General features: G+C 46.5%; 1 protein-coding gene across 3 annotated transcripts in view; it reads right to left on the bottom strand.

Annotated features, from left to right (window-relative positions):
• AFAP1 (actin filament associated protein 1) overlaps positions 1-23,692 on the bottom strand; it is a 407,485-nt gene that overhangs the window by 12,822 nt on the left and 370,971 nt on the right. For all 3 annotated transcript variants that reach the window (XM_078678522.1, XM_078678521.1, XM_078678520.1), the window contains 2 exons: positions 19,189-19,379; positions 5,693-5,854 (listed from right to left, as the gene is read on the bottom strand). In XM_078678522.1, coding sequence (XP_078534648.1) covers positions 5,693-5,854; positions 19,189-19,379 — 353 coding nt within the window. The remainder of the gene's footprint in view (positions 1-5,692; positions 5,855-19,188; positions 19,380-23,692) is intronic.

Raw genomic sequence — 23,692 nt, forward strand, 5'->3', positions numbered from 1 at the left:
GGAAGTCATCCAACCAAAAACACCCTAATCATTGTTTATATATGCTTAACATAATTACGTTTTAACCCTTTCTGTGGCAGGGACGTAATGGTTTTATCCTCCACCACGGTGACCATGTGCGGAGGACGTAACAGTTACGTCCTTTGTACACGTCCAAGAAATTCTTCTCCTGTTTACAGCAGTGGGGGGAAATTTCTTTTTTGTCAGCCTCGGGAACAGGGGAAAAGCTTCCCCTGCCATTTGCATTGGGAGACCTGGGGGAAGGCAGAGTGGAAGGAAGTTTGTGGCTCCCTACAGATTCCAGAACTTTCCATCACAGAAATGTGAGGAAAATTTGTTTTTTTTATAGTCAAAGTTTGAGGTTTGCAAGGGATTCTGGGTAATAAAACGTGGTGAGAGTCACGCAAGTCAGCCCACCCTGGTTGGCTAGGTCTCCCGGGGTGTTGGCTGAGCTAGGGTCAAAAATCTAGGTGGAACAAAAATAGTCGAGCAAGTGTTATCATTTTTCCAGGCCCGAGGAGCCTTCACCTGCGTGGCAATGTCCAGGAGGTACGACCGGGCCCAAGGGGCCTGGCAGACCCCGGGGTGTGCTGGCAGACCCCGGGGTGTGCCCTCCTGGCCCTGGCTCCATGCTTTGGCCTGCTGCACCGCCAAGTACCTGGAACGGGAGTCCAAAAGACACACAATTGATGGACGGAATGCAGAACAAATCAAAACATTCGCCCGAGTTAAGAGATCTGGGTGGGTAAATCAGTCATTCTTTTGCTCACTATGCCACTCCAGTTTAGACCTGGCCAAATGAAAATCATGTGCCTCATGGAACAGTCCAGCCCGAAGCGTCAAGCCAGGTCCTACCTGGACTGGAAACAAGCATCTTAGGCCTGGTTCAAAAGCTCTGATTGGGGCCCCATCCTGGGCTCTGTCTTCCAGTCCACTGCATGACCAAGCCCCTGGGGAGGGCTCCTACAGGCCCAGGGAGGCCTACCCTGTGCGGTTGGGCCCAAGAGCTTCGGCTGGGCCCTCGCCAGGAACCAGGTCCTGGGGAGGCCTCCTCCTGCTTCGCCTGCATGATAAGGTGCCTTCGGTCCTGGGTCAGAGGCCCTTTGGGCCCCCGTCACATTCCCATGCTTCAGGTCCAGGGGGTGCTATGAGCCCACGGGCCACATATCTCCTGTTTCCTCCAGGGACAAGAGGAAGCCCAGTTCATTAAGGTACAGCGCAATCAGATGGCCGTCCTTCGAGCCTGGTCATCTGGTCAGGTACAATGCTTTCCAATGGCGCTACCAGACGGCCGAGCCAATGCAGAAGTCCTGATGGGGGCTCATTTGCTTCCACGAGGCCAGCCAGGGCTCCAGGAGGTGAGGTGTGTTCACGCCTTCTGTCCCCTCTCTCACTTGGTGGGCGCACACTACAAGAAAGGGGGGTAGTCTTCCTCCGGATTACTAGAGACAGGATACCACCAAGTCTTCAGGGGTTGGGTGGTTGGAGAGGAAAGGTGGGTTGCCCGGTGCTAGGCGATGGCAGCGGGCGATAGTTCTGTTCACAGGAGCCTCTGTGCTGGGCTTTGTCCACGTGCCTAGAAAAACACCGGTCAAGGCCTCGTTGAATAGCAACAAGGGTTCCAAGGTGGAGACATCAGACTACACCCCTCATGACTTCACCCCCTTTCCCCAGCCACACTTTGATCCCCAATGTATTAGTTCCTGGAGTAGTTATTTCTCCACTCCCTGTACTTGTCACAGTAATATCTTTGTGAAGTAGGCTCACTTGTTTTCAAGCCTACAGCTAGAATATTTAAGCTATCAATATTTAAAATCAAGTATCCCAAGTTTTGAAAAGGCAGGTAAAGAAAAGCTTTTAAAAAAAACTAATCCTTAGCATTAGTGTGTATACAATTGTTTTCTTTTTTAACGGCCATTAAAATGTTATGTACTTAATACTGACCTCTTGACTCAATTAGGCACAGTATTGCCTTCCATTCCACCAGTCAAGGGACATTCTGTCTGGCTTCAGAGAACAATGGCAAGCAGTGACGCGGAAGTAAAAACCATAGACCTCTGAAGAAACTTGGAAGGTCACTAAATTACCCAATTACAGTCAAATGCCAGAGGAACATTGCAACACAATTATTACGTATATTTTTTTAATAACAAATGCAGTACTTTTTTACGACTTGCTTTTGAAACTCGCAGAAACATTTGGTGGTTTTTCTTTTCCTTTTTACTGTATGCCTGGTCGAGCACATTTAATCGGTAATAAAAGCTTTAACAAACAAGAAAAACACACGAGGCATGCTTCTGGCCTTTGTTCTTGGGGTTCACAGTCGCCTCGTGGATCCGAGAATCTCTCATCTGTTTTCAATTTAAAAGTGGTCTAATTGACAGACCCCCAAAAGTGACTACAGTGAGCGCTACATCAAATATGTGCCTACGCAGCCTTTTTTTAATGAAACAACGTGGTTGATTATCTGTTGGGCTGGCCTGTAAGCAAAGCATAGATAAACAAAAAAGTAAAAAGGCTTTCTTTGCTTCAAAACCAAAAGCCAAAGGCAATCATGTGGGCCCTTCGAGCTGATCATTAGAGGTCGCTGGGTATTTGGGCTTGTGTAAAGAATGTGACAGGACAAGTGATTGAAAATAAGCACTAAACATGATTTAATGTATTGTTCGAGCTCGTGACTTTGTTCTAACCATCCATGCCAAAAGCCCTTCGACACGCAGGCCAGATCTTCTCCAATATGTGTTATTCTGGGCCACACACCAAGTATCCATAAAAAGTACTGAAGATAATGCTGAGCATTAGACACACTGTTCCGTACGAAAGAAAGTAGTACACATTCTAGTGAGAGACAACCATTGCTGGTGTCAAAAATCATCTCCCTTTGTGATTCGATCCCACAATTGCCTGGGTTTACATGCAAAGAAAAGACAACCGGCCTAACATCTTAAGAGCATTGATAGCATCAGGCGAGCCATAAAGTAGCTGAATAATATGTTGAGCCAGAAGACAAACAAATGGTTTGAGTTTTGTGTTGTGTTCCTGTACAGGTTTGAAAAAAGTGACAGATTGGAACAAAATGCCTTGTATCCTGGTCACCTACACAAGCATTCAATACACACCAGGGGCAAATTAGATTTCAGGGCACTTGGGTCCTCCTCCGGGGCTTAAATCACCTTTGGCGTATTGACTTTTTTTGCAAAATATAAATCAGATTTTTTTTTTTTTATAAATAAATGCATTTCTGACCACAGATAATTGGCGGGCTCCCAAAGATTGTATGAGCTTTCAACCAATATCAAATGTGTCTTTCACGGCAAAAATTGTTTAATAGAATTTCACATCAGGAGTCATGGACTGTTAAATGTGTGGCTTCCTATAAAAGGTGCACGTACGAGGCAACTTATTCCATTAACTGACCGGACAGCCTATTAATACTTGATCTACTGAGAAACCTCTACAGTCTTTTGAATTTCTTAAACTTCTTCGACATTCCACAGATTAGAATGGAAATCTACATGTGAACTATAGGGTAGGTCATTTTGTCTAGTACTATAATTTCGATAAGCCAATTTTTATTTCCCAACTTTGCGCAATTATCAGTTTGTAATATCAATTTAATTAAAAAAATTAAAAGGAACTGCAATTTAGAGTAGGCATTTTTTGTTAATCTGCGCTAAGCATATGTGAATAATAAGACTATGTTGCCTGTTTTTGGTTTGCCTGCCACAAATTACAAATAAACAACGGAATACAGGGGTAATAATGCCTTGCAATTACGCAATTGTTCTCGCTGAGACAACTGTGACACATATTTGTATTTCTTATTGCGAGAACTGAGGACATATGTGAACCAGAATTGTATGGGGCTGGTCAGTGTAATTACATCAATTACCAATCACCCGCTGACACCACAGACCAGATGTTAGGATAAAAGTCTTCTGCATGGCTTTGGGAACCTCCTTCACCCTTCCCTTCTACAATTTCTGGGCAGCCGTGTGCTTTTTTCCCCCACACATGTTTGACAAATTAGGCATAAGAGTTTCTGCCTTTTAACTGCTTTCTTGCCGACATTAGAGCTTGGGTCTGTTGTCAGGAGTCACCATGAGTGAAAGGCTTTTGGGGAAGTGGCTACTGCTCTCTCTGTCCAGGCTACGAAACTAGTGAAGGTAGCAATGAGTCCCTCTCTGAGGCACGAGCTTTTTTTATTATTATTTTTTAGCTATACCACTGTGGGCGCATGAGCCTACCTACCAACTCCCCCTGTTAAAGCTCTGCCTCCCACAACTTAGGTGCTATGGGGAGCTGATAGAGTTGGTTTGAGGGCAGGTGTCTGTGTTTTTTAACATAAGAATAACTAGGTAGGTGACTGCTGAAATCCGCTAGGCTCTATGAATGTGCTGCACAAGATGGTGGTCCCATCTGCGCCTTGCTGCAGACAGCTTCCACATACACAATTCCCATGAAAAGGGAGCTTTATTGGCAATACAATAGTAGTGTTTTCTTGGGGAGTCGGACCATTATTGACAACCAGACTAGTTTTAATACTGGTAAACACCCCCCCCTTTTCATGCAATGTTGACCAACCTCGCAGTCATTCTCCATCTCTGTGGGTGCGCGGCTCGGTCATCTTTGATATATGCGATGGGCCAATTGCACGCTCATCCTATCAATTTCCCTATGCACACAGAAGACTCATGCGGTTCTCTTGATCGATGTTCTGGTGTTGCAGTCAAGGCCTACTTGTTGCAGCCTTCTTGCAACTTCATTAACAGTTTTTGTTTTGAGTTCTTTATGACAGTCGCCCACATTGCACCTTCTCAGGTTACTGTCACAGGCTTTTGCCAATTTGAAGGTTTTTCTAAGCTCTAATGTTTATGATTGATTTATTCAGTATTGACTACTTCATTTTCTACATGAATTCTCCTCCATATCTGTGATTTATTACAAACACGCTTACTACAAATGTGTGCCCACGTTTGGTGACTGATTCCCTTGTGGATTCCCATCACTTTTCACAGTAAGTTTGAATAATTTCTCAATTCAGGTTCTTTTCAGATTTTTGCTGACTGACTGTATTCAGTGAATAGCCCATTGGTATACTTACCTTTACAAACATAATTGTCACACACTACACTTACAATTCTGACACGCATGTATTCTCGTGATGACCCATTACTCAGTTAGGGTTGAAACTCGGTTGAAGGACACGGCAAGTGGAACCCATCTGGTTCTGCTGCTGCATGGTTTTGGCACACTGTATTTTATTATTGATCAGTGAATAAACACTATGAGCACTGAGCACGTCATTATTGCAGAAATTGTGTAATATCCGCAAAACGTGGGCCTCTTTTCATTAATTGAACACTCACATGTACAGTCTTTATAATAATTTGGTTTTTCAGGCATTAATTGCTCCTAGTAGCAGGTGGTTTCATTGAATTTGGAAAACCACTGTTCTACTACAAGCCAATCTTTACCCCCAGCATTTAATTCTCAATATTTTAAATAGATTCACTCTAATATGGATATCAGTTCCCATAAGGGGGCATACTCTGAACAAAGGGTTCCCATGTACAGCAGCTGGAGCAGATCCTGTTGTAAAGCATATATTTTTATCTACCGACAAAAATAATTAAAAAAGAAATCCAGAGGTGCAGGTGAACAACATATTAAATGAAGCGCTGTATCTCACCTTTGCTTTTCGAAGTACATGGCCTCGGACAGGAGATGTTTTGGCGGATGTCTGCCTCTTCAGAATAGCAGCACTGTTCACAGGTATTGAGCAGTCGGTGTCGCTCGTGTCACAACTAGACACTGGGGAGTTTTCAAACGTCCGGTGCTTAAATACAGGGGACTGGGAAAAGAAAGCCAGAATAAAACATGTATTTTTAAATTATGTTTATGAAGAGTAGTTCACTCAACAAGAAATATTACTTAAGACCAAATGATTGGGTGAGCATTACGCACAATCTGCAAATACATTAAAATAACACCTTACAGAGAATTACAATCGCTATCTAAGAGCTAATGAAGAAAAGTTGTTATCCTTTCACTGATTACAGCTGAAATGTTTCTTCTTGGCCACTTCGGTATGGGTCATCACTGGGCTTGCAACTATCCTGCTACAATACCATATACAACTGGGGCATCCTTAGCATTGATGTACTTTGCAAAAATAATGTATGATATAGGGCTGAAATAATAGCACTATACGTGTCAATGTACTGTTTTCACCAATGAGTTTTGTGGTAGTATACAAAGGAAAAATGCCTGAAAACAGAAAATTGCTCAAATGAAGACACCTAGAACATAGTTGTTTGATAAAGAAAGAAAGACTGCATAATAAGCAATGATGATATATACAGCTACTTTTGAAGACAGCTTTCCTGGGACAAACATTTGATGCAGTGGGGTCAGAGGACCAACCACATGTAAACTCTACGTAGTCCGGAATAGAGAGCAATGTCAGTAATTGACAGCATGATAATTGCAAGGCATTGGAAAGGACAGTAAGAGAATGGCAGAAGGTACGGAATTATTTCAAGTGTGGGAAACACAAGACACTGATTGAAGGTGGAGGGTAAACTCTATGATAGTGATTACCTTAAATCAAAAATGAAATCAAGTAGAATATCTCCCAAAAACAGAACTCAATAACTGGTGGGACGCCATAACACGACAAAACTAATTTGGTGTTGGAAGAACCCCAGGGGGTTTCGGATTTATACAGTACTCATGTTTGCGAGTTATAATCTGAGAATGCTCTACAGAATAGTCCCAGAGCTCTACAGAATGTTCCAAAGGCAGATTTATGATCAAATTGTAAAGGAAATTTAACAATTGTAATCAGAACACTCAAACAAAGGCAGCAAAGTATTAGAAATGCTCAAAAGGTACAAAGAAAATAAGGCAGAATTTGAATATATTAGAATCAAACATCAAATTAAGAAAGTAACCTATGTTTTTATCAGGTAAGGATTATTCGCAAAATGGTTTGAACTAATAGGTCAACGCTGCACAAAGATAAAGGGACTACAGATTCCAGCTCTGGAATGAGCTCTCATATGGTGCTCAGAAATCTCACCAAAGTAGGCCTGAACAATGCTAGCTAGAATATTTAAATCTTTTTAGAGGAGTATAGATTACTCAGGCATGAGAGGCTTACGAAGGAAAAACAATTCCCAAGAGATGTCAGACGTCAAGGTATGGGCGGAATAAGAGGGAGAGGTAAAAGAGGAGGGATCATCAAGGTCTAATGACTGATCAACACGTATTGACACTGGAAAACGTAAGAGTTATGAACTTGTCTAATATATCATTAACACATGATGAGGAGGAAGTATGAGGTCTGCGGCTATCATTTTAACCATGTAATACTTTTGACAATGTTGATACTCTATTAGACTCATTTAAATTCATAAGGAAACTCAAATAATCAAAATTCATGAGATAAATTGAAAGCTTGTGAAATAGCTACTGCAAAGGGATGCCAACAGTAAGAGCGGATTTAAACCCAAATCAGGCACTGTCCCTAGTTTGCCATCAGAAAGCACATCTTCCACAAATGTATGATTAAAGATTTGGTTTAAGCGCTGTGGCCGGGGGGGCGTGGCCAAGAGCCGAGCATGGCGGACGTGCTTTAGAGCGGCTCCGTCCACTGCCTGCAATATAAGCGAATTATCCTGATCCCCTCAGATCCCCGGATCGCCATGAACCTTCCCCTGGTGCCTGAGGGGTGATACGAGCCTCCGACGGTGGTCTGCTGTCCCAGACGGCGACCGGCGAGCAAAAATGGACTACGACCTGAACACGGCCTGGCACTAGTGGCGCAACCGCGGGCTGCAGTGAGGGGGCGGTCCGGCGTTACTGGGACCGACAGCGGATGTGACACGGGACGCTGCCGGAAGGGAAGCCGGCCGTGACGAGCAGTGAGGCTGGAGAGACGCTGCGACAGCGAGGACCTCAGGACTCGCCGGACATTGTGGCAGCTTTGTGGCGATTGCTGGTAAGAGCCGGCAGTGGATCCTTCCTGAACGGTGCGGAGGCGGCGCCGGACATACTGAGCCACCGGCCGTGCGCGCCTTCCCGTGCTTCATTGGACTGGAGCCCCGATGGCGCTGACTGCCGCTGCCCCACTTTAAACTACAGACCCTAGAAGATCAGTAACCGAGCGCCGGACGTACTGCGCTGCGCGGAGGACCCCCGCCGATACGGGAAACCTGATTACTGTGTCCCCCGTGCTGTACGGCGCTGCTACTGTGTGGATCAGAGCAGTGGGAGTAATTGGCCTGCCGCCGCGCCGAGGTGCTCCTGGCATTGTGGCATTGCGAATACAGTGCCGGCACCTCCTGTGTGCACCATACCCCTGACAGTGACATGGGACGGACGTTGAGGTAAATGAGAGGCCGCCATTTTCTGACTTCACCCTGCCGTTCGGAGCACTGAGGGAGCTGGTGTGGCCTGCTGTGGAGAGGGGCTGCGGCGCTTACGCACACTGTGGACCACCTTTCGCGAACCCCTAATAGCGCCTGCACGCAAACAGCACCAGTGGCATACTAAATGCGGGCGGGTCACCTTCGCCTGCACAGCGACTGTCACCCTGCTAACGAGGGCCATGGGCAGGAACAGGGCCAAGATGCAGGACCGCGGAGCTGGCGCCGATGTCCAATCTACTGGATCTGAGGATACCCTAGCCTCCTCAAACGTGGAGATGATCCCCCCAACGGGCAAGACCTCGCAGGACGCGAAACTGGACCTCATCCTAGCCGAGATCAAGGCGTCCAGAGAGGCGTTGGAATCCCGGATGGACACAATGGCGACAGGCCTATCGCTTCTCAGGGCAGACCATACCAAACTGGCGGAGAAGGTCACGGAGCAGAGGATAGCGCTGGACGACCTTATCCCACAACAAACGGTCCACTCCACGAAACTCGAAAATATGGAGAAACAGATGAAAATGATATGGAACAAACTGGACGATGCAGAAGGGCGGAACAAACTGGACGATGCAGAAGGGCGGGCGCGCCGCAACAACGTGCAAATTTTGGGTATTCCGGAAAGAAGCGAGGGGAGGAACCCCACACAATTTGTGGAGGACTGGCTGAAAAAGATTGTTGTCCCCCAGGACCTCACGCCGATGTATAGTGAGGAGAGGGCACACCGGATACCGGCGAGACCACCGAAACCGGGGGAGCCGCCGCGCCCACTGATTGCGCGCCTACTGCACTACAAGGACCGGGACTCTGTCCTGAGGGTGGCGAGAGAGAAAGCCCCATTGCGCTATGAAGATAAAACCATCTCGGTATACCCGGACTTCACCCCGGCGGTACAAAGGGCTAGATCATCGGGGGATAGGGGGCCCCACTTGCTGAGGGCACAACGGGGTGATACCAACAGACTCTGGACTGGTGCAAGTGGCCCCCGCTCCCCACCATAGAGACATGTTTAGAAGTGATGCGTGCCCACGTTGGGCAGTAATGTTTGGATCCCGAAGGGTTTTATTTGGGAACCTGATAGTTATGGGGTTGTTTTTTATAATGGCACGAGACTCATGGCGGATAATATGCACCTGCTTCGTGGTGCAATGCTCACTGACTTTACATGCTGCTGTCTGGAATGGGGGTTCTTAACGAATACAAGATGTGCACCTGGAACGTTCGGGGCATGGGGTCTATCCACAAAAGACACAGAATCCTGGCCCAACTCAACCGTAGGAATGTCATGATCGCCTGCCTCCAGGAGACCCATTTAACGAACACGGAAAGTGGGAAATTGCTTAAAAAATGGAAGGGGCAATTGTTCGCTACCTCTTATTCAGCATTCTCGAGAGGGGCAGAGGTATGGTTGAGGAACTCAATCCCTTTCAAGTTAGTAGAGCTGAGGTCAGATGCAGACGGCAGATATGTGTCATCAGAGGGTTGTTAGATGGCTCCCCTGTTGTGATAGGCAGCGTATATGCGCCGAACTCGGGCCTACCAGCCTTCCTGGTAAAGATTAATGGGGTACTAGCTGATTGGGCAGAGTTCCCCTGGATCATAGGTGGGGACTTTAATGCAGTGCTGGATGTCTCCATAGACAGGTCCCACCCACCCTTACAAGCAACTGAGAGTAGAAAACAGGCTGAAGCGCTAGCACGATGGGTGGGAGGATGGAACATAGTAGATGCATGGCGTGGTAAACACCACTTGGACAGGGAGTACACATTTTACTCACCACCCCATAACTTACACACCAGAATTGACCATGTTTTTTGCACCACGACACTACTGGGGGCGGTAACAATAGCGGAACACATGGGCAAGCCACTCTCGGACCACAATCCGGTGGAGGTCATATTCCAATGGGGTAGGAACCCATCACCCATACCTACCTGGCGTCTTAACCCAGACCTACTTGAGGACACGACCTTTCGCGCAGCACTTGAGGAAGCCATCACATCTTACTTTGCCGTGAATAGCGGGACCGCGAGTTCCCGCCAAATAGAATGGGACGCTTTTAAATTGTCAATCCGGGGAGAGGCGATGAGCACACGGGTGGGCATGAGACACACTGTGATGGGTAGACTCCGGGATGTGGAGGGGCGGCTAGCCATGCTCGAAAGTGAAGCTGCCGGCATCACGCCACTACAGGAAGCACACATCCAACATGCGGAAATCCTTGAAGAGTTACGCATACTGGACTACAGAGAGTACATGAGCCGACAACATGCTCAGGCGGATAGGGCAGGACCATTGCTGGCCCAACTGGTGAAGGACGAACCGGTCCAGCTACCAGTACTGGAGGTAATTGACCAAGGGGGGTTGATGGCAACGACACAGCTGAGGGTTAACACAGCGTTTAGAGATTACTATGGGACACTATACGGCACGCACGCGCCACTGCCTGATGGGGCACTTGAGGAATTCATGGAGGGGTTGGTGATACCAAGACTTGAGGACCGACAGAAGAAGGAGCTAGCACGGCCAATTATGGTAGCGGAAATACGTCACGCCATTCGCACACTCCCACGGAATAAGGCACCGGGCACGGACAGCCTCCCGGTGGAATTCTATGGAGCCTTCATAGATCTTCTGGCGCCGCGGCTCCTTGAGATGTACCGGGAGGCGCTGAAGTCACAGGGCCTACCACAGACCACGCTTCAGGCCCTAATAGTGTCACTGCTTAAGCCGGGCAGGGATGGCTTACATATGGCAAACTATAGGCCGCTGTCGTTATTAAACACGGACTATAAAATATTGAGCAAAATACTTGCAAAGAGACAGGCCCAATATATTCCGTCGCTCATTCACCCAGACCAATGCGGCTTTGTGCCGGGCAGAAGCACTGCCATGAACCTACGACGACTTAACCAACTTATGTTAGGTGCACCAGGACGGTCGGGCACGGAGGGCTGCATCTCATTAGATCTGAAGCAGGCGTTCGACTCCGTTAAATGGGACTATATGGTAGCGGCATTCGAATGCTTTGGGATACCACCAGAGTATGTTAACTGGGTGAGACTACTGTACACCTGCCCGACGGCAAGGGTCCGTACGAATAAATGCATCTCTGCGCAATTGGACATAGCGAAGGGTACGAGGCAGGGATGCCCATTATCCCCGCTATTATTTATACTGGCTCTGGAGCCGTTACTGTGCAGACTTCGCAAGTCGGCGCAGCACAGGGGCATACAGAGGGACGGAGTGACCCATGTGGTGTTAGCATATGCGGATGGCATTATCCTCTATTTTGGAGACTTGGGAGGGGATCTGAGACCAGTTCCTGAAATATTTAATACCTTCAGTACCATGTCAGGCCTTACAATCAGCGCACCTAAATCCTACGGATATTTCTTCTCCGCAGCCAGAGCGGACACCCACTTACTCTTTGCGCCTCACTCTTTTCAGATGGCGGAGACTACCTTCCGCTATCTGGGAATCCAGATCTACAGAGAGACGGGGGATCTGTTGGATGGCAACCTGGGGAGGGCGATCAGGGCACTGAGGTCACAAGTACAGTTCTGGACTACGCTGCCGCTTGCGGTGGTGGGCAGGGTGGCCATTTCCAAGATGGTGGTTCTGCCCCGCTTGCTGTACTACTTTACTGGACTGCCACTGAGGGTCCCTGCCTCCATATTCAAAACGCTTAATACACTGTTGACTGAACTGATCTGGGGCTCTGGGAGACGACGGATTAGCCTGAATAAGGGGGAGAGGGGTTGGCCTAACGGCTAAGGCGCTCGACCTCGGACTTGGGGATCTGGGTTCGAGTCTCGGTAACGACGCCAAAAACCCCCTGTGATTCTGGGCAAATCACTTAATCTCCCCGTGCCTAAAATGAAAGTGTGTCCTCATGTAACTTAACTGGTGCTATGTAAAGCGCTCTGATAACTGATTCGGTTCTAGTTCGCGCTATATAAAACTCTGCAAAAAAAAAAAAAAGAATAAACTGCAACTCCCCACGGACTCGGGTGGTATGGGGGTTCCTGACCTCCGGGCATATAACTTTGCCTGCCAATTGCAATGGCTGGCTTACTGGCTAGCAGCACGCAACCTACACGAAATCGGCAAGTCAAACACGGACTGGAGTAGGGGAGGTGTCCACACCCTGCTGCTCCCGAGGGCGGAAGTCCCGAGATCAACACCCCCCTGCTTCGAATAGCGATAGAATATTGGAAACAAGCGGTGAAATATACGTCTACCACGTCAACTTACGCCCCCACGATACCACTGCTAGGACTTCCGGTTGGACTGAGGGCAATCTCGTCCCTCATGCTCACGGAATGGCATGACTCGGGCGTGTCACAAGTAGGGGACCTGTTTGGTGACGGCCGGATCATGACGTTCGAAGACTTCCGTACCACACACCACACACCCGGTGGATCGTTTCTGCTACACGCAGGGGTGAAACGCTACATCACACAGGTGTGGGCTCCAGACAGGCTGGAAACGCCAACGAACCCGCTACTCACAATGCAATACCTGATGGGGTCGGGAAGCCATTTGACCAGATGGTTAACACACGGCATAAGGGAGGGCAGGGCAATCTCGTTATGACCCTTACGAGATAGGTGGGAACAAGATATTGGGAGGCCACTCAGGGACAAGAATGGGACCGGATTCTGAAATACCCTAAGAGAGTGTCAAGAAACCAGAAATTCAAGTTTATACAGCTCATGCTCCTGCACAGGGCATATCTGACACCTCACCGCCTACACACAATGTTCCCCGACACACCTGACACATGTCCAAGATGTGGGGTGGAGGATGCACGTATAGTACACATGGTATGGACCTGCCCCAAGCTGGGGTATTACTGGACTACGATACAAGATGACCTGGCTAGGCTGGTCCCCGCCAAACCATACAACACATTGGAATACACCATACTGGTTCTGGGCCCTACGGAACGGAAAAAGAGTGCAGGCACACGATTCACTGACTTAGCCCTGCTCCTAGCGAAACGTACCATAACCATGAAGTGGAAGTCGCCTAGGCCGCCGGACCCTGAGGTGTGGAGGGCGGAGGTGGTGAGATGGGGGAAGGCCGAGAGCGTAGTGTTGCACCGCGAAGAGCGTAAGGGACTTAGGAAGAACCCCATTTCCCTGGATTGGAACGCGTTACTGGGGTCATTTGAGACAGGTAACGACTCAGAGTCAGACCACACACAATAGTTGTAATGAGACAGGTGGGATACATGCACTGAGACCACGATGCTCCTCCTTGGACTTGACATGTTTGGGAAGAATCCAGTACACGTCCTTATGGGTGCACGGGTAGTGTCTAAATATGTCTGATGAGCACTATATACCCCCACTACGGATACAGTAGGACCATAATATGCAGTGTACATAATTGTAGAGCTTGGAACCACGAGCGACCACAATAGTGGAATAGTGCCATGGGAGGGGAGGGTAGGGGGAGTTATGTTCGGAACGTTCCTAAATAACAAACTGAAAATGATTGTCTACTACTATCACAATGATATCACATACGTACTATATATGTAAAATGAGAATATACTGCGCTGTTACTTGAAAACTGACATTATTCTGTTAATAAATTTTTTTTCAAAAAAAGCACTGTGGCCAACATGTCACTATGTTATGCAATATATGTAACTAATTTGTTTTTTTATTACGAACTTCAAATTGATAAAAGAATCCCACATCGCATTATGAAGCAAAATAATAATAGGTAATAGACTGCTTTTGCAACTCAATGTTGTGAAATGCGCAGCCAAATACCGTCTCCAACTCAAATTACAAGTAATATTTCGAAAATGTAATTTAGCAAAATGGTTATATTGACATGGCAGTGTCACAACTTCTATCAGTCAGAGTTACGAAAATATCTAAGAATTCAGAAGAAAAAAAATGAAAAAGCTTATGAAATTGCAAAACACCACGAGTGTGTTGTGAAATGAGATTAAGACCAGACCGAAATTCCAACCTTGGCACTTTGCCAGTTGGAGATGGGTCCGTGCCGACATTCCCCGTTAGACATAGGCATAATTACACAAGTTGGTTTGGAATTATTATTCAAGTCCAGGCACACCAACGTCCTTGGATTTGTCGACACTCGTGATCTCTGCACTGTGCAACACGAGGGAATTGTATAAGGCAATATCCACCCTTTGCTTGACTAACTCTAAACGTTATGACTGACACAAATGTATCATTCCTCAATAGGCTGCTGTCGAAGAGTTGCTTCTCATTTTAAAGAAATTATGAGATGTTAAAAAAGGTTTTCATTAAGGGGTGATGTCTTAACATATGACAGTGTGTATTTAAGAAGGCTAAAATCCACATAATGACATTAAAACATTCTGGAAACAGTGAATACATTTACCCAACTAAAAAAAACAAGCCCTTGTATTTGTTAAGGTTAAGCTGCGTCTGTGTGAATATACTGTAAGCAGTGTATGAATGCAAGGTGAGTGCTGGGGTTGGGAGAGATGGGACTGTCAGAGCAAGGGGGGGGCGTGGAGTGCTGAGTGCCTCTGATTGAAAGGTGAGCAGTTTGTACTTGAGTGCAGAATGAGAGGTGTGTGAGTGCAGAATGAGTGGTGTGTAAATGCAGGATAAAAAGTGCGTGCCGAGATAAGTGTATGAGAGAAGGGTGAGCGATGAACCAGTGTAAATGCAAAGTAAGAGGTGTGGCCTTGTGACTGCAGGGGTGTGTTTGTAGGAGTGCTGAGTGTGGCCATGTGATTTTAGTATGGGAGGCGTGCCCGAGCCTTGTGCCAGGGGGTACAGGATAAGAGGTGTGCCTGAGCCTTGTGCCAATGGGTACAGGGTGTACCTGTGAGTACTTGAGGAGAGGTGTGTCCAAGTGAGGGGCGGTGATTGATAAGACCATGTGAGTACAGGTGAAAGATGTACCTGTAAGTTGAGGGAGAGCGGTGTGCTTGTGTGTGTGTGTGTGGGGGGGTAAGCTTGTGTGAGGGCAGGCAGAGCAGTATGTCTATATAAGTGTACGATGTGTCTGTGTGAGGGCAGGGTGTCAGAAGGATGCCCTTGTGCGTGCAGGGTAAGAGAAGTTGAGTGTGAATAAATGGTGTTCCTTGTGACGGGTGCAGCACATTAAAGCCATACCTACTAGCATTGTCAATGCTTGTTTAAACACCGCTGCTAAAACTAACCTAGTGCAATATCAAGGGCAATTTTCCCCTTGGAAGGATCTTATATTTCTACAGATAGTCGAAATGTATACCATCTTTTACTAGTGTAGGCAGCATTGAGGCTTTTAGTGGACAGTAATCTTGTCAGAACGAGGGGTACCAATTTCACTTTTATTAAAACCACATTGGGGAAAACTGATTAGTTACATCCGTCCATCACTGGAGAACGCCTCACGGTTTCATGAAATATCTTATTCATCGGGTAACTTTGCCCTTCCACAATGCCATGTTTATGCCTTTCTGGGTAACATTTGGAGCATTTGAATTGTCTCCTATGTAGCCGAATGGCTTTAGTATTTCATGTTGCCTTCGCTGAAAAATAACTAATAACAGATCTCTGCATTTCTCAAAGATTACTATTCTGTCTTCAAAGTATAAGACTCAAATGTGGCATTACACAGTTCCCTCCTCACAAGAATGGCCTCTACAGCCAGTTCAGATGTCTCAAAGCCCTGGTGCATCCATTTCAGGATCCAAACTGACATCATGATGACCTGTTCGAATTCCGACGAGTGCACTCCACCCCTTAGCCCACAGATGTTGCTAAAATGAGAACCACTGATCTCAAATATTCAGCGCTAAGAAACCCCAAGGGGGGGACCTGCTCTAAACAAATGCATGCTACGTTAACCGTACTACAAAGTACCGACAGACTTCTCCGCCTGTTCCAATGCAAACCAGTCCCATCTGGACCATCAACAGAAATAAAAGAGCTGATGCTTGCTGCGTGCATCTTATTTCCTTTTGCTCTATCTACCTTTTGAATCTACGAAAGACGTCCTTGCTGCAGTTTTTTTTGGTTTTTTTTGGTTTTTGTTTTAAATCTTTTTATTGATTTTTAAGATAAACACATACAAAAAAATCGGCATCAGCATTTTCTTTGCAGGCATGATTGAATATGGCAGATACATTGAATTTGTGTAACAGGCATGTGAGTCAGTATTAGTACATGTCATATGCTCATTGGTGATACTGGGTCCTCATCTGTAGGGACGATCGATGCAACACAGATATCTCCCCTATATGAATTCCAACTCGCCCACACTCGTGACCATTTCCGAGGGCACCCCCATGCCACATACACAGTCTTCTACCGGAACATGCACCAGTCCATGTAACACTTCCAGCTTGTGATAGTGGGGGCTACCGTCCCTCCCCACATCTGGGCTATGTCCCTCTTGGCAACTGTGGCACCAAGTGTGACCCATAGTTTCTCTGCCCCTACCAGGTCTGTTGGTTCCCACAGATTAAGCAAGCACCTCTTGACCTTAGGGTTGATAGTTTTGTGCAGGACTTCACTCATAACCCTGTGAATTGCTCTCCAGAATCTCTGCATTTGCCCACGCTCTCATAGAATATGCATAAACGTGGCTACCTGTCCACAGTGACGCCTACAGTTAATATTGTCTCTCGCCCCATGTGGGCCAACTGCGGCCCGTAATGTACGACTCTGTGGAGTATTTTCAGTTGCACCAGGCGGAGGCACGCCGAGATTGCCACCTCTCTGGGAGAAGCCACCGCTTCACTCCATTCCTCGTCATCCACAAGGAGGCAGTCAGCATCCCACGCCTCAGGTAATTTGGTTAGGGTGTCTGGTGCGTTATTTACAAGTTTCTTGTAGGTCAAGGAGATGGCTTTCTGAGGGAGGAGCCCATCCAGTAATTTATCTGCCAGTGGGGAAGAGTCAGGGAGAGGGAACCCTGCTTTAATGGCGGTTGTCAAGGCATAACGGATCTGGAGATAGCGGAAGAACTCTGTGTCTGCGAGTTCGTATTGCTGTTGTAGTTGGAAAAACTGAGCATCTGCCCCTTCACCCACATATCGCCCACCCTGGAGATACCAATGAGGTCCCATTTGTCGAAACCCTTAGTGGAATGAAGTCCACCCAACTGAGCCGTGTCCCATCTTGCTGCAGATCTGATGTTACTTTAGCAAGCAAGTGCTTGCATCCAATAGTAACCTGTGCCATGGGTCAAAACTGGAAGAGATGCTTTACCACACATCCACATAAACGGGAAGAAGCAGAACTTTAGAAAGCAACTACATAAATATTGAAATATAGTCATGGAAGTAACTGCTTTTATGGAGGAAGCCATTTCCTAGAGTTCCTCTTTTGTTGAAGTTCTTCAGGATTCAGCAGGACCACGGGCATTGCGTAGAGGTGACCAGCATTAATATACACCATGAAGCATCCTTTTTATTAAGCAGTCGGTCAAACCTCAGTAAGCTTTTAGTATCTAAGCTCTGCTGAGAAGGTCATCTTGGTAATTTCGGCAGTGGCCACAACACTGCAAAAGTAATCAATCAAGGCAAATGAAGTTCAATGGCTCACCAGAATATTATTCATATCAGACTTGAACTACCTGGATTAGATAAAGCTCACATCAAAGAGTGAAACACCTTTCAAAACACCACAAAACAACATGGCAAAGGCGGTTACTTTACCTTCCTACTCGGTTCCTTTTGATAGACAGTGACGGGGAAGGTTTACCCTTTTGACTGAATTATTGTGTAGTGCTACAGATATGTTCAGAAGGCGAAGAATGGCACCCAATTGTCAGGTGGAGAGAGGGAAGCTAACCGGAGGAATCTCCTCTGTAAAGAAGAAAGCAGTCCTGTACTCCCCTGAGGACCTTGTCTGGGAAATACTCCTCCTTTTGGAGTTACTGACTTCTTAGAAGGAGTGTTTCCACAGCGCCTGCTTTAATTACTCAATATCAGTCCTTAGTCTTGAAAGGCAGTCAGAAAGCGCTCAGATGCAAGGTTATAGGTTAGAGAAGCCCTGAGGGAGGGAAATGTCTAAAGTGGTAGCATGCCAATGCATTCACTTACATAAATGATTAAGTGTGCTGCAACAAGATACATAAAAGAGGTATTACTATGTGGACAATTGTTGCCCTAGAGTAGGCAGAAGGGGGGGGGGACTTTGACCTGCCTGCACTCCATGCATTATGCTCTAGTTCTGTTAATAGTACATTTCACAGTAATGGAAGTAGGACTAGATGCACAAACGACTCAGCACACACGCGCGAATAGTTTTTTGTCCCAGATTTTGCTATTTTTGAGGTACTTTAAACATGTTTTTCAGAACGCAGAGCCAGTGCTTCCTTTGAGCTGGTGGTTTCAGGCAGAGCTGATCTGCACTCATTTTTGGGGATTAGCACTTATTCTGCTGTGACAAAGGCAGAAAGAAGGAACCTGCAAGAGTGAGATAAAGGGGCAGGGAGGGTCTGGTGGTGGATTAAAGAGGCATCAGGACTATGCTGTCTTGGTATTAGGCAACCCAACCATAAACAGCGATTGCCACAGACTTCCAAGCTAACTTTGGGCCCCAGCACTTATTCTTTTACAAATTAAGCACTGCATACAGCATTATAGATATGAATCAATAAGCAAAACTTTAAAAAAGAGAAAGCTTTACGCAAATTGCCCAACTTTAATCTATAAAAATAAATCCGAATTATGAACGAGATCCACAGCACTTAAGAAATGAAATTGTTTTTCTATTTCAACCTTCAGTCACTCTACCTGTGGGTTGGAGGTCTCAGACTTCGGCTCTATGGCGAGCCCCAGAGTGATTCCCCCCGCTAGAGCCTTCTTTAAGTTCTCTTTGACTTCCGTTATTTCTAACTCCAGGCTCACACGCTCACTCTCCTTATGCTTGCATTCTTCTTCCAGCTTTTTCAGCTTGTCTTCAAGAATACTTTGAGTCTTCCTTCCTGAAATGCAAGAGACCAGCAGTGAAAACCCAGACCAAAAGCTTATATTCACCTTGAATACACCGTCACGGATGAATATCATGGTCTCAGCAAGAGGAATGCAAATTAGTATTAGTAACAAAGGATTTTGCAGTTAGGATGTGAAAACAATTGTACAAAAATGTTGAGTAGCCTGGAGTCAGCATTAATTAACACTTCAGCCATCTTTTACCTTTTCTCTGGGTCATCGCAAATGTGTGCAACAAAAATATGAAGCATAATACAGGCTTTACTCTAACGTTATTAGTCCGGTAAGGAGACTAGTACCACACACTAGGTGGCTCTTGTAAGACCTAGCTGTGCCCAATCCAGTAAGGCGACTGGGCACAGTAACATGCAGTAGACCTAGCTGTGCCCAATCCAGTAAGGCGACTGGGTACAGCAACATGCAGTAGGTGATTCCTGTAAGACCTCACCATGTCCAGTCCACGAGGGGGACTAGTAATATGCATTAGGTGGCTCTTGTAAAATTTTGCCCTGAGCCTCCTCTTCGGGGTCTGCATGGTCTGTAGATCTCAGCAAAGGGAATTAGAATATAATTGAAGATGCGGAATACTCCTGTAAAACACTCTTGACAATGCAGGGTGTTCTCTTTACAGAAGCACTGAAGAAGTGTTGGACTTTTACTAAAGATAGATTAACTGTTTAGAGGTTTTGACTAATAATTTTAGATCTCTAGTTAGTGAACGTGCATAATTTTCATTTGATCATGTGCTGCCATATTTATTGTTTTAGGCTTCTCACGGGCTCCAAAGTTTCTCTAGCTGCCTTGGGTGATACAGGCACCAAAGAAGACATAACACAGTCTAGGAAACGACACTAGAACCAGTGAGAAGCGCCAGTGCAGGCCTTTTATGGATTTTTGTGAGATACAGCTGGAAAACAGTTGTGCTCCTGATTGCTGAATCAAAAAGAAAAATGTAGAGTCTGAATGAGCAAGCAGTCTATTTATTTATTTAAACTTTTACCGCGCACAGCTACCCACAGTGGGTTTCCCGGCGCTAGGGACAGACTGGAGAAGAAGATATCAGATAGCCAGCATGCAGGTACTAACTACTTATGTGAACAACAGCGTTTTCAGTGCTCTGCGAAAACAAAGAAGGCTGGTCTCTAATTTAAGGGCAGTGGGCAGGGCATTCCAATATTTAGGACCGAGATAGGAAAAGGAACGTCCCCCCATCCTTGCCAGCTTAAATCTTGGTATAGAGAAATTGCCAATTTCCGAGGACCGTAAGGTACGTTTAGGCCTGTAAAGTTGCACCAGCTTTTGTAAGTAAGTAGGTGCAATGCCTTGCTTGATCCTAAACATGTAGCATAATGCCTTAAACTTTATGTGGCTGGAGATTTCAACCAATGAAGATCATGCAAGGCAGATAATGCAGAAGTTCTTCTAGGGACGTTCTTCAAGAGTCGCGCGGCTGCATTTTGTACAACCTGCAGTACTTTGACAGTGGCTACATCAGCACGCAAATATAGTATGTTGCCATAGTCCAGGCGAGATGTTATTAATGCCTGGACAACCGTTCTACGGGAAGGAATGGGAAGCATCCATAAGATCTTTTGTAGCCACCTAAGAGTAGAAAAACAGGTTGCTGCGACCTTAGTGGCCTGCTGCTTCATTGTTAACTTGTCGTCAATTTGGACGCCCAAGTTGCGTACAGCATGTGTGGGTACAGGAAGTGCACCCATCTCATTTGGCCAGTGCTGAGGGCCCCAGAGGTTCTTATTTTTCCCCAGAATGACCACCTCTGTCTTCTCCCCATTCAGTTTGAGACAGTTCCTCTGCATCCAGTCCGCCACAAGAGTGAGGCCCGACTTTAGTGCAGAGGGGTTATTCTCGTCTCGCCCTGATAGGGAGAAGACAATCTGGGTATCATCAGCGTAAGAGAACAGGGTCAGCCCGCCTGCTCTACGATGTTAGCCAAGGGTTTTGCATAAAGATTGAATAATAGGGGGCTGAGTATGGACCCTTGGGGGACACCCCGCGCTGAGGGACAGACCGCTGATGCCGCCTTAGGGGAGAAAACTTGAAAGGTTCGCTCGCCAAGAAAAGAGGCCACCCAGGCTAAGGCCCTACCAGTCACGCCGAGTGACCGCAGAGAGTCAAGAAGGATGGAATGTGACACAGTGTCGAAAGCTGCGCTCAAATCCAGCAGGATGAGCGCCATGGTTTCACCCTGGTCGACACCGTGTCGGAGACTCTCTGTCACCCCAAGAAGGGCTGTCTCGGTCGAGTGGCAGGACCGAAAACCCGACTGGGAGGAATGTAAGAAACCAGAACTTTCCACCAGTTCAGTGAGCTGGTTATTAATGTGTCTCTCTAGCACTTTAGAGAAGATGGGTAGCAGGGATATTGGACGAAAATTAGCAAGATTCGAGATATCCGCACCAGACTTTTTTAACAAGAGCACTACCATAGCGTGTTTCCAAGGCTGGGGTACATATGCCTCAGTATGTAAGGCGTTTAACAATTTAACAAAAATCTGATGGGTGGAAGAATCTAATTGTTTGAGTATTTTGGCCGGAAGTGCATCGCACGGAGAGCCAGAGCGCACACTATTTAGACAAGAAAAGAAGAAAATATTGTCTAATGGCTGCCATACAGAGAGTTTGGCAGTATCGTCAGCATTAGCAGATGACTGCACAGCGCCAGATGCAAAAGGTATTACCATCGATGCCGGGGTAAAAAGATCATAGATCAAGTCGACCTTTTTAACAAAAAAGTCAGCTAAGGATTGGCATTGAACCTTATCAAGCGCGGGAGGCGTAGGAATAGAGTCCGCTCCTGTCAGTTTTTTTACAACTGAAAAGAGCACCTTAGGGCAGTTTTGTGCATCTGAAACTATTTTTTTAGTGTAGTCTGCTCTGGCTGTTTTGCAGCTGTTATGATAGCCCTTCAGAGCTTCTCTGTAAGCTACTTTGCGGATAGGAGAATAATTGCGCCTCCATTTCCTTTCTAAAATCTTACATTGAGTGCGGAGGCACTTAAGCTTGTCGGAAAACCATGGTGCAGGTGGATGATGAGGCATAGTTTTCTTATATGTCAAGGGAAGCGTGGAGTCGACAGCATTATTTAACCACTGACCAACTGCACAATTTAGTGCGGAGATAGATAGGTCGGTGTTAGGAAGTGTCCTCAATAATTGTTTATTAAGTTCTGGCATGTTAATTTTCCCCCAACTGCTTATCCGTTTATCTATTTCCTTTCCGATCAGTGATGCTGTCCTGGTGATATCCAATGAGAAAGGAACAGCAAAGTGGTCGGACCATTCTATTGGGCGTGCTTTCTGGGAGCAGTCCAACTGGAGGTTTGACAGGATAGGATCTAATAAGTGACCAGCACGATGTGTAGGGGCAGAGTTCAGTAATTGAATGTTGAAGAGTTCGAGAGTAGAAATAAGCTGTTTAGTGGACGTACAGTCGGGATCTTCGAGATGGATATTTAGGTCTCCAAGAATCGAAAAGTTGGCTGCTCTAAGCAGCAAGGGGGCCAGGAAATCTGGCAGAGAAGAGACCCAGGGAGTAGCATTCCCAGGAGGGCGATAGATTAGTAAACCTGTCATTGTGAACTGAGGGTTAATAGTTAGCCTAAAAAGGGCTGCCTCGCAACCCCTGAAAGGAATGTCTTCAAATTTACAGGTGTACTTAGATTTGAAGATCATGGCTATCCCCCCCCCTTTGCCTAGAACTCTGTCCTTTCTTACGATGACGTAATTAGGGGGAATTGCAGCGGCAATATCGGGGCCAGAACTGTCATGCAACCAGGTTTCTGTAAGAAACACAGCATCCGGTTGTTCCTCAGTGATGAGGTCGCAGATGTTATATTTGTGTTGTGGGAGAGATCTACAATTAATACTCCAAAAATGTAAAGAGGAATGTGAAGAGACAGTATTGGACTTGACAGGCCTGCTGCGTCTGACATAGCGCTTAAGCGATCTGCAGCTCGCTGGCTTTCCGAGAGCAAAACCGCATTGGTGACATTTGTATTTGGGAAAGGGCAATGTACATACAGAGCAGGATTTGCAAGCAAAGCGGCGCCATGAATGTAATTCCACAGCAGAATAGGAAAGAACCATAATGCAATATAGTAGATCAAAAACAAGGTACTCACAGATGAAGTATAGAGTACTTGCCAGAGCCCATAGCCCGTCAGAGCGCGGACGAGCGCAGACGGGCTCACTCAGGCGAGACTCCGGCGCTAGGGATGGCGCTTCCGCTAACGCGACCGCTGGCGCGATAGGGTGACCGTATCCTTTTATATGTACCACTAGAGA

Source organism: Lissotriton helveticus, chromosome 2_2, assembly GCF_964261635.1.
Source record: "Lissotriton helveticus chromosome 2_2, aLisHel1.1, whole genome shotgun sequence".
Lineage (NCBI taxonomy): Eukaryota > Metazoa > Chordata > Amphibia > Caudata > Salamandridae > Lissotriton > Lissotriton helveticus.